This window comes from Strix uralensis, chromosome Z (genome assembly GCF_047716275.1).
Source record: "Strix uralensis isolate ZFMK-TIS-50842 chromosome Z, bStrUra1, whole genome shotgun sequence".
NCBI classification, from domain to species: Eukaryota; Metazoa; Chordata; class Aves; order Strigiformes; family Strigidae; genus Strix; species Strix uralensis.
In genome coordinates this window covers 16,781,610-16,793,802 of record NC_134012.1, presented here as the reverse complement: position 1 = coordinate 16,793,802, position 12,193 = coordinate 16,781,610, and the positions used below count along the sequence as shown (strand labels likewise).

Sequence of the window (12,193 nt, the reverse complement as noted above, 5' to 3'; positions counted from 1 at the left end):
ACACACAAAACTCTGACTAGTCACTAAAAGAAAGGATCAGGAAGAAAATCAGTGACAGTTTTAACACCCAGTAGAAACAGTGTGTGTTCAGATGGTACATAGATCCAGGAGGGACTTTTACTGTTCTCTCCAAGAAATCTGAAAGCACTTGTAATAGTGATTATCTTCATATGCAGGCAGAAAACAGGTTGTGCTTGTCTCACTGAAAATGCATTGTTAAACTTACAGATGTTAACTAATCACCTTTCACAACTACTGTAGTAAATATTATAAAACTACATTTAACTATGTAACAGTAACCTTCTATTACTCTTACTTTGCTATGCTCAGAAATTGACAATTCTGCAGTAATATCATACCAGTTGATGCGAAATGAAGCACCACGTGGTCCCTACATTCAGAGTTTAAAACAGAAAGTTGTTAATGTTAAACCTAGAGAATGATTTGTTTAAATACAAGAAAAGCATACTTGAGAGTACTTGAGAAGATGACATAGTGACAAAATGTTGCCAGAGGAGGGATTGGCCTTTGTGAGAATGACGCAGCAGGGAAAAAAACCAGAGAGTATAAGGGAACAGAGGGACAGATTTGTTAGCAGAACAAACTTGCTAATAGAAAAACAGGATCAGAACTATCAAACATGCAAAACTACCAAGATATGAAATGTGCTGTGAAAAAGAAAAAAATTATTTGCATATAATTTACACATGCCGATACGTAATTTTTATGTATCTCCAGAACAGACTATGACACACAGTGGTAGAAAAGGAAAATTACTGTAACTATTCAATTATAGGTAAAGAGGAGGAAACCCAGTAACATCCACAGAGTGCACATATTTTAGGAATAGTAGGGAATAAGCAATCTTTCAGGATGAAAGAATACATCACAGCCATTTTTCATGTTCTGGGAATTCCACAAGGTCTTTATCTGTATTTAAACAGGACTACAGTGTATATTCTAGAACTGTACGAATGTCTCAAATTAGTTTTAAAAGCTTGCAAATGTTTGCTTTCCCATAACACAATGCAGTTACCACAAGAAAGCATAAAATGCAGTTACGCAAAAGTATACTCTTTCATGTGCAGAAAGAATTTGAGATCTTTTCAGGTAACAGGTAAAATACAAAAAGAGGTAACAAATTAGTTTCAGGTATTTTGATGTTACGTGATTATGTTTTGCTTCTACCGAAAATAATTCTGAGCAGCAGTGATCCATCTCATGTCACAAGGAGTTTCCATTTCGTAAGCATCATAGTGAGGATTAGCTCAATCAATCTAGAAATAGTTTTAGCCAATTTCTCTGCAAAGGAATCATAACTTTACTGGATACAGTGGAAGTATGCCAAGGCTGGGTTCAACCTCTTGAATTACAGGAAATTTGCCAAGCTTCCGTTTTTAAGGGGTGTCACTCTGCATCCAAGTAAGACAATAGATGAGGAAGAAAACATTTAAACAGTATTAACATTTCCTTAAGTAGCAGTGAGGAAAAACTTACTGCCTCTGTATGGTTCAATAAAGGGGAAACAGAGGAGAAATGAATTAGCTTTCAATGAAACCATACCTGGGAAAAATCCAAGATATTTTGAAGGAAAGCAATGAAAACTACTGAAGATGGAAAAAGGGGAATTCTTTAGTTTAAGAAATCAAGATTTGCTTCTAGGAACCAAAACGAAGTTGTAGTTTGATCTACTCCCATTAGATCACATGCCATCCTTTCTTAAGTAGGAAGAAGTCCAACTTACAAAATGTGAAAATGGAAAAATGGCTGCAAGCTGACAATTTTAATAGAAGAGAGAAATGAGACTTCTTTCAGAACAGGGATATTTTTTATTGTCAAGGTCAAGAATTTCAATGCTGGACAGGAACACAGGATATACAATAATTTTGTAGATTATGATTGTGCAAATGCTTCAAATCCCACCACAATTTTGAGATTAATAAACTAAATACTGGATAGCTTCTTCTACAATTTCAAATCAATTAGGTTTTCCATTGCTACAAGTATTTTTAGTTGATATGCTGTCATGAAAGCCAGTCCACGCTACTATGCGATACAATCTTTTGGTGACATTTGTTAGGTGCTGCTTTATCTGCTCTGTAAAAATGTACAGATTAGAAAAGAGCATGCAGATGTTCCTACAGTTATCTTGATCAAGGATATCCAGCTGTTTATCAAGACAAAAAAAAAAGCCCTTTTATTAATTTATTCAAGTCCAGTTTAAAAACTATGACATTCCCCAAAACTGTAAGTCTCTTGGACATTTATTTCTCTTTGTAGATCTATGGAGCCAGGTGGGTATTTTCTAAGAGGAAAACTGAAGGATAAAAGATCTTGCTGTATACACTCAGTGTCCAAGGACTGGCTGTAACTGAGAGGACACTGTATGCCCACTCATGGAGGGCAGTATGACTTGGTAAGATTCAAATAAATGTTTAACTACCTTCTGCAAAAACCCAGTCACATGAGTTAAGACTGCATAGCAGACTGTTTACACATACATGCAACAATGTAGATTCACAAAATTGAGACTAGAGAGACTAAGACTAGAGAGACCAAGGTGATAATCATCTAGTAACTTTAGTTTTATCTGAAGTACACCTTCTATTCTTTAAGGATATCAAGAGACCACTTTCCCTGATAATTCTGATTGTAACCATTTCTCACTCAATTTCCTCCTAATTTCTGTCTTGCATTTCCCTGGCTTCAACTCCCAGCCATTAATTGTTATTTCATTAATCTCAATTTCTGAGAGATAAAAATGTTTCTTAGACTAATACTTTTTATTTGGCATGTTCAGGGCACTGTTGACAAGACCCTTTTCAGACCTCCGTTATTAGGCTAGAGCAAAACCAGCTCACCAATTGTATGACCAAAAGTGCCTGTTACCGTGAGGTCCTAACAGATCCAGGACCAAGCAAGTAGCACACTGTAATGGCTGCAACATGTTGCCCTGCTGGACCTTCTAAACTGTGAAGGTAAATGCCTTCTCCTGGGGCACCATGCTCAGCACACCCCAGTGCCATGCACTTGCACTAATCCTATTTGAAACCCAAAAGGCTGGCAGAAGGGAATATTCCTACATATCTTCTCTTACCAGCTTTTGGAAAATCCACTCAGACACACCTGTGGCACCTTGCTAGGAAACATGGAGCAATCCACACACAGCTGTCTCCGCATGTTTTATTTCCCCCTTCCAGCCACAGGCATGGTGTCGCCTCTTCCCAACCCATTTGTTGGAAACTGCAGAAAAAGTGCAATGGTTCTGAAGAGGCTATGCAGGCACTGTCTGAGGGACCAGGAGACAGCTTCTCAGAGACCAAAACAGGTCACTGTCAAAGGGAGACTGGAACTGTGTCTCAGTGTCCTACAGGGGGAAGACCTACTAAGGGTGCAGACAGTGACTCTTCCAAAGAAAACATGACTCAGCTTCTTTTTACCACTTTATGAACATCAGCTGATCCTTAACTTGTATTAATCAGAACTCCCACTGAGAAAAAATGAAAAACCTGGGTGTACAGTGGAAGGTCATTTAGATTGAAGGGATCTGGACAATGACCTCTCTTACAAGAAAACTTTAACAAGTATACAGCACAATAGGTATAAAACTTGGCCCAGTTCCTTTATACGGTAGAGAGGTTTCCTCTTCTTTGAAAAGAACAGAAACCTGAACTAGAGAGATACACCTGATAAGAGAGGGACAACAAGGGATATCACTGGCTGTCTGATTTCAGACTGATGAAAATATTGAGACACCTTCCAGGTAGATGAGACTGAAGGCTTTCAAATGAAGAGGTGCCAAGTTCTCAAATTCTCTCAGTGTTCTCACAGTGTCTTGTGTTATTTACTTAATCCACTAAAACACCTGGCATTAAGTGGCTGTTAAAATTGGAATGTTAACTTTATAAATATGAAGGTGGTTTTGTAGCCATCAGGATTGCTGTGTGAATGATAAGGGCTCAAAAATCAGAAGGGATAGAACTGCCAGAGCGAGGTATATTAATCCATTTCCAGTACTGAAGAACAGAGGTGGTACTACCATCACCATTCTAAACTGGAAACAGCTTTCCTGATGTCTTGCCTTTAAATTAAGGCAAAAGTTGAAAACTTTCTTTTAAAGAAAAAATGATTGCTAACAAAAATTTGAAATAACCTTAATCAGAGCAACCTTTTTCTAACAAACTGCCTTTATAAGCAATAGAATAACATGGCTACACTGGTGGGTTTTCTTTCAAATTAAAATATATTTCAGAACAGACAAATTGCAGTTGTAGAAAACTGTACAAAGAAACTATCAATGCTTCTAACAATTTTAAAAAGTAAAAAAGTAAACAAAGATGTGAAAAAGTATACAAAGAGAAAATTTACTGGCTTATGAAAACATCTGCATATACAAACCTATCCCCAAGATAAAATATAAAAATATATATTGAATTTATGCAGATATGCTCTGGAAAGCCTGCCTATTAAAACATTTTACCTAGCCTTATAAAGGATACTAATAATTTACACTTTGAATGAGAATTAATTTTGCTGTACTTACCCTCTGAATGCACAAACAGCTGCTGCCTAGACAGAAAATCCTGTTACTTGCTGATGAAGAATAAAGTGTTTTGCCTTTAAATCCATGGATTCCTAATAAAATGGCCCAGAAACAGTATGCAGAGCTTATTGGCCTATAGCAGCACTAATGGAACACTAAAATGAGTCTCATCCTGTATCTCTATTTCTTTAACACCGTGTATAAATGTGTTGCATCACCTCTAAAGAGGGGAATAAACAAAAAACCCCCAAACAAAACCAAACAGCAACACCCCCCCCCCCCCCCCCCAACTATGGCTGCTTAAATAGAAAGTTATTTTGCATCTCTTATTGGGTGAAATTCCAAATAATTTCTGACATACAGCAGAACATTTGGAAATACAACACAAAGTCTTATTAAACTAATTTTCAACTTGCCAAAATTATTCAATATGATTAAGCCAAAATGATTAATGCCAAAACCCAGCCAGAAAGAACAGCTCAACTCCTTCTGGTATCATTAAGATGTAACCTATAAATAAAATCTGAAATGGTTAACAACATTTCTGTGCAAACTTTTGACACGGTATTTAGAACTGCTTTCTCTGGTGGGCTTTGCAAGTTCGCAAATACAGCATTTTCAAATAAAGTATTCATATTTAAGAGGCCAGGCTGTACACTGTCTAATAAAAGCAGAATGTTAGCATAGGTTTTATAAACTTATCTGATAACTTCATTACATTGATTTAAAATTGGATCTGCATACAAAACCTAGCAGTAATGTACAACATCTAAGTAAGTGACAAAGTGATTAAGCAATCCCCATAGGTGTACTGTTCTGAGAGTAAATAAATAGTTTAAAATATGCATATTGATTTAAAAAATAGAAAATAGTATCCACAAAGTGAAGGCACAGCTAAGTTTCTACATTCCAATTCATAACTTTATCATAGTCCTGAATTCTTTGTTTTATGTGAGAAAGCTTATTCTTTAGGTATTCACAACGCTCCTTCTTCTCCAGAAATGCAGGATCCTGCCAAAAATACAAAAACCTTTAGATTAATATATTACACTTTCAGACTCTTCAAAGAATAGTCTATTACCTTCATGAAAGGCTGGAAAAAGAGGTTCTGCTTTTATATGCTGTAGTTACTTAGTAAACAGAGCAGTTTTTAAACAGAAATCTGCAAATATAAATGACATCCCACTACATAATTTAGATTTTATAGATGTCTTGCGGAATGTCTAATAAATCCCTTCCTCCAAAAATGCAATGAAGTTTAACAAAAATGGACACAAAATTTGAATTCCATGAAAAAAAAAAGGTACTTGTAATGTATTACGTTTTCAATGGAACACAGGTACACATTTACTGCCCACATTTAAAAATGCAAAGTGAAACCTCTTGTATTACACTGAAAGTTACTTTTTGAGAGTCTGTCCAAGTTGCATACCACAAAGAAAATACTAAACTTCTATTCAAGGGTAAGACTGTTTTCTGTTGTTAACTTATCTATTGGCTGTGTCAGTCATGGTATATAAATGAACTGGATCCCCCCAAATAACCAGTCTTCTAAATACAGAATGCTAAGAGATGAGACATACTCTCAGAAGATGAAAACATTTAACTGTTGGGTCAACCCCCTCCCCCCCAGCTAACGGAATCATTATTCCCAAAAAAGGTTGCTGGCATGAGTGGAGTGGTGGAGTTGTGTCCTAACTTTGCCAAAGTTTTATAAGACAAAATATACAAAGACCTGTAGTAGCTACAGATACCCTGAGCCAGTCAGTGCATTGTACCTAGTGTCAGACATGTTGGCTATTTACACTTTGCTATTCATTAGATTCACTAGCAATGTAAAGTTGAAAACACTCACGTTTTTCTTCTTCTTGTATTCTTGCAGAACTTTCGATATCCTTTCCTGTTCCTAATGAGAGAGACCACACATTTTTAAACACCTTCAGTATGCTCCATTTCTTCATGTAAATTCTACAAAACACTCATCAGAAGTAAAATTTTTATTTGATCAATCCATTCTAGTTGTAACATTTTAGTTGTAAATCTTGTACTTGAAAAACAATGAAAGTACACTAATTGTAACTCATTCAAACTTGAAAGCTACTAGCATGAAAAAAAAAAAGCCCACCAAAAAACCACAAAAAACAAAAAATCATCTATACAACTTAACTGCAACTTGGTACCTAGACTGATGACCAAACAAGAAGTAACATATTCAGTGAAACTTTCTCTCCCACTAAGTCACCTTCAGCACTACAAGACACTATGCCCTACCTAAAGACAGTCAGAAACTGTCCAATACCACGCTTGTTTTCCACAAGCCCACTTCACAGGTACTTACATATATGCTTTCAGGATGGTGAGGTAGCTGTCTCAGCAATGCATCCAGCTCATCAAACTTTTTTAATACAGCATGAACTTCCACAGACAGTTCTTTATACTCAGCAAACTGGTCATTGAATACTGCTTTGTACCGGTCTCGCATTTCATTTGTTTGAATTGCTGGGTATTTCCTTAAAAAAAGTTTTCAAGGACTAGTCTTAGAGGTAGGAATTCAACAAACACATGGACCCTTCATCTTGATAGTGTACTTCTGTATTGTTTGCTAACCTCATAACCTGCTGAAATTTGCATATATACAAAGCATTGAAATCACAGAATCACAGAATGACAGACGGCTGAGGTTGGAAGGGATGTCTGGAGGTCATCTGGTCTTGCCCAGGATTGTGTCCAGAGGGTTTCTGAGTATCTCCAAGGGTGGAAACCCCATAAGCTCTCTGGGCAACCTGTGTTAACCCTCACAGTGAAACAGATTTTCCTAATATTCAGGTGGAACCTCTCGTGTTTCAGTTTGTGCCCTAGTCTACAGCAAACAGTATAAAAAAGTATGATCTCATACTTCACCATGGAAAGGCCTACCCTTTGAAAGGAAGCACATTACATATTTAGCACCTAGAAAGTACAAAAATAGCCAAATTTCAGGGGCTAAAAAGACAAGTAATTTCCCAAGTATTTTATTTTTTTCTAAATTGTCTGTGTGGTGGTCTACTGTTCCTTTGGCAGTTTTTGTACCTGCTAGATTATAACATTCTGCTTTACGATTTGAGGTTTGGACGGGTTTTTTTAGATTTAAGATTATTTACTTATTTAACTGGTTCTATGCCATTGATACCAGCACCCATCCTCTCTATCTGTAACATTAACTTGATAAGAATTGTGAGTTCCCATAGCACATGCATGGCAGAGAAACCCTGAGTGTATATATGAGAAATGCTGAGTGAAAAACATAATTCAAATATTCTCCATTAGGTTTGTTCATCAAAATCAAGTCACTTACGCTAAGTAGTCTGGCATCACAATAGGTTTAGGAATGTGTCCTGCAGGTATATGACCATTAAGTAGTTCCGGTTTTCTTTCCACTGATTTAAGCTGCCTGTAAGTAACCTCTTCTCTTGGTCTGTCATCACTTTCATACTGTTTTAAAAGAAAAAAAAATTAGTTCTTAATGAAGTTGGTTTTACTTCAAATGCAATATACATAAACCACAAAATACCCAACTCATTTGAAGATGGAGATACAAGTATTGAGCAGCAGTAGAAGCAAATCATAGCTATTTCTTACAACCCTTATTGCAATTAGGAAATTAGTAAAGAGTTACAGTAATGTTTCTCACACAGTATCTGTCTTCAGTTTGTCCTAACAGCAGTACCAGTGACAGATAAATACTTGGGGCTTGGAAAGATTTGTCTTGGATGTCTTAAAAAAACGATTTAAGGAAGTTTCCTCAGATATCCATCTAATTTGTGAATGAACAGGAATCACTCAGTTCTCCAGAGTTTCCCTTTCCCTTTGCACAATTTATCTCCTGATCCAGAAATAAAAGCATGTGGAGTCTTGTTGGAACACATAAAAAAGGATCCTGATCCAGTACTGAAGCAACTGGGGAAATTCACAGTATTTAACAGGAGACATTTATGACTGAAATAAATAGACCATCAATTCTTTAGGAATCATTAACATCTGCTGTTAAGATCATACACAGTCTTTATAGTGTATGCAACTGCATCTTTGTGCGGCAGAAGCACTAACTGCTGATACTTCAAAACCAGCAAGGTGGTCTTTGGAGGGATGGAGGGAGCCGTCTCAGAGACACAGGAACAAGCTCAACTCACAGAGCACCTCCCCACTGTGCTTCCACCGACTCTCCTCCAAATTAAGCAGCCAGCCAGGAGGAAAGAGTCTCCAAAACCTACAGCACATCAGATGACCTGCCATGTCTGCCAAACTCTGTGATAAACACTACAGAACTTGTCACTTCATAAAAGAGGGTAAGAACACACAGAGGCAGTCATCAGATTTGCTATTTACAGTAGATTTTATAACCTAGTCTAACTAGTAGTTAACTTTTTTGCAAGCTTCTTCTGAATCTTCTAGGTAGGAAAATGTTGTTTGGACTACATTAAAGAATTAAACCTAATCTCTTCCAAGCCAAATAAGTAAATAAAGACATAGGTCAATCAAAATAGTCACAAGAAAAAGAACAACCATTTTGAAATACCAGTAAACAGAAAAATTTCCTACCTTCTTTTCTGGAAAAGAGGACTGTGTTTTCATCTATCAAAAAATGGAAAGAACTGTAAGTTTTGTTTTCAGCAAAAATAGTATGCAACAGGACACACTCTTAATCTAAACTTTTCCAAAATCACACTGCACAGAGAATTACATTATATTTAGGTTTAAAGAAGTTTAGCATAAGGAATATTTACAGAGTAATTGATTTAAAGACTGTTTAAGAATGGTGAAACGAAAACACTACCCAAAATGCAGAACAAGAACAGGATCTCCCAGAGCACAGCTGTAATGAACAGCTTGCAGGAAATACTTCATTCACCTCCCAGTCTCCTTCATTATTTCACATTTCAGCCCATATTAACTCACTGACACTCTGCAGGCTAATTCATTGCCTAGAAAACACAACACTGCACTAACCAGTAGCTCAACCAGCAGCTGTTTTGCACAGCACTCTCCAGAGCCTAACCTGTATTACAGAAGTATTCCCTTTAGAAATGTTATGTGACTGGAATAAAAGAACATGGATACTAACAGGGAAGAGCAACTGGACACTTTCTGTATAATTCCAGCAATCATCTCATTCTTGCTGGACATATTAAAAGTTAAATTAAAAAACTTTTGTCAAAGAGCTGCAACGTACTTTTCAAATAGGGAGTCTCAGTTTTGTATTAGATGGTGAAATGAAAACCAGCGTTAAATGAAAATGCTGCAAATCAAAGTTGCATTTCCTCTGCTCTGTGACTGCAGTCTGAAGTCACTCCTACTAAAATCACTTAAATGCTGACTGCTCCTTAAGTTAGGTTTATGTAGGCCTCACGTACATTCATTTTTATGCTATATTAAGTTTTATTAATTTTTTAAAGTTTTTTTGGTGGTCTTTTCGCATGAAGGAGGTTTTACACAAATGACTGAATTCTCAAGCTGAGAGCAATTACAGTTTATCATTAACCAGCTGAGTATTGAACACTTCTAGTAAGGGCAAGGCCAGCAGCAATGCTAAATACTTGATGTGATAAAGATATTGATTGAAATCTGAGACACCAAAATCTAGCCAACTCTGTTATTACTATTATTTTCTGGTAACTATTGTAAAGAAAGCTGAAAAGTAAAAATAAAGAAGTACTTGGAGTTTTGCTTGCAAAGTAAAAATCAGTATTTCATGTTCTTACAGTCATTCACACTAGCACTTAATGTGCTGAAAGCCCAGTCTTCAAATAAATGCTAGGTGGCTTTAAGCCTAACTCTACTGCACAGCTGAACAAGCATATTGTTCACTTCTTCCTTTGTTTGGAAAATATACACCAGGAAGTAGTTCATCAGCTGACACAGGAAGAGCTGAGTATTACAAACAGAACAGAGCCAGCTCCTTACCAAAGTGAGTTAAAAAAAAAAAAGTCCAAAAATTTGGATCAGACATCTTAAAAATGCCTTTCACTTGGTGATATCAAAAACTGTTAAGACTGGTGGAAGTTCACCGTCCAAGACCTGCTGCTGAGAAGACACCTGTCAGGACTGTGTCTACGGCATGGAAAGATCTTCCAAGTGCTCAGCATCACGGCATACCCAGTAGACACAGAGTAACTCGGGACTCACCTCCTGTTCCATTAGTTCCCTGTGCCTCCTGGCTCCTTCATGCCTCCATAACTTTAGAGAAACCACCGCACTGATTAGATAGATGATCACGGTGACAAACAAGAAGATGATCGCGGCTGTCTGACCTCCCTCTACGCGGCAAAAAGATGCATTTATCGGCGTCTTAAACAACTGGTAATAGCAGAGCCCACCTCGGTTGGTATCGTTTACATACACTATGGCAGCCGACATGTACAGAAAGAACAAGGCGACGTTAATGCCGAACTCGGTCAGAGGCCACCAGTTGGAATCGAGGAGGATAGTCCGGTAGTACATCGACATGCCCAGCACCAGCAGCACGATCGTGACTATCCACGCCATTCCCGCCACCACCAGGATGAAGGGCGTTTTGGGTCCGCTGTAGGAGTAGCCTCCGTAGGCGCCGCCGGCCCCGTAGCCGTAGGGCTGCGAGTACCCGAACATGTTGTACCACTCGTTGTCCTTGTGCACGTAGGCCGTGACGCAGGCGAAGACGGCGGCGCCCAGCAGCAGCTCCGCCACGCAGAGGATCCTGAGCAGGCCGGCCCAGGACTTCATGTAGGCGTACCGCTGGTTGTAGGCCTCCACCCGCTCGCTGTACGCCCGGCCGGTGGCAGCGCGCCGCTCCAGCGACCCGAAGGGGTCGGCGGGCAGCATGGCCTCGGTCTCCTTCCGCGAGTGGTAGCTCCCGCCCGATCCTCCGTACGGATCCTTGTAAGAGCCGGGCACCGACCGGGGCTCCGGCTGCAGAGGGCCCGGGGAGGGCGGCGGCGAGCACTCGACCCCGTCCGAGATGTACCTGATGTCGGAGGCCGCGCTGTCCCAGCTGGAGCCGTTGTTGCGCCTCCCTTTGAAGAAGTTCTTCCACGAGTCCGGGATGAACCGCCGGACCGGCTTGAGCTCGGCCGGCCCGCTCGGGCCGGGACTGCCCGGGCCGGGACTGCCCTCCCCGGGGCAGGCGTCAGGGCCGAAGGGGGGCTGCAGCGGCAGCGGGGGCGGCGGCAAGGGGGCGGCGGCGGCCCCCAGCTCCGCGTCCCGCGGGAGCGGGCAGCCGGGGCCGGCCCCGCGGGGCAGCGGGGACCTGCCGGGCCGCCCACCCCCCGAGCTGGCGCTCCTCGACATGGCTGGCGCCCGGCCCAGCCCCGCTCGGCCGCCTCTCGTGCCCGCGACAGAGGAAACTGCTGCGGAGGCCGAAGGGCGGCCGGTGCCACGCCGGGTGGAGGAAAAGGGACGATCCCGGCGGAGAGCGCCTGGCGAGACCCGGCCCGGGCGCACCCGCCGCTCCGCGCCGCGCCCTGCGCACCCGCACCTGCGCTGCGCCGCCCCGCCCCGCCCGGGCGGCCTCACCTGCGGCGGCCCAGGCGCCTCCGCCCGCGCCGGCGGGAGCTTCCGGGCGGGCAGCCGCGGCGGGCAGCGGCGGGCAGCGGCGGGCCTTCCCGAGCCGGGAGCGGCCGGCCTGCAGCGGGGAGC

The 12,193-nt window shown here is 40.8% G+C and overlaps 1 protein-coding gene across 7 annotated transcripts; it reads right to left on the bottom strand.

The window, feature by feature from the left end:
• Positions 1–1,806: 1,806 nt before the first annotated feature.
• Positions 1,807–12,046, bottom strand: MARVELD2 (MARVEL domain containing 2). 7 transcript variants are annotated; one of them, XR_012627087.1, is made up of 8 exons: positions 10,706–12,046; positions 9,122–9,154; positions 7,878–8,014; positions 6,882–7,053; positions 6,399–6,449; positions 4,544–5,554; positions 3,127–3,243; positions 1,807–2,167 (listed from the first exon to the last, which is right to left on the bottom strand). XR_012627087.1 is itself a non-coding variant. In XM_074856074.1 (6 exons), the coding sequence occupies exons 1-6, from the start codon at positions 11,843–11,845 to the stop codon at positions 5,438–5,440; spliced, it is 1,650 nt and encodes a 549-aa protein (XP_074712175.1). In that variant the 5' UTR covers positions 11,846–12,046; the 3' UTR covers positions 1,807–5,437. The 7 variants fall into 7 exon arrangements, 2 of the variants coding, with proteins under 2 accessions (XP_074712175.1, XP_074712177.1); XR_012627085.1 differs by having other exon boundaries at positions 3,098–5,554; XR_012627086.1 differs by having other exon boundaries at positions 3,127–5,554.
• Between the last annotated feature and the right edge of the window lie 147 nt (positions 12,047–12,193).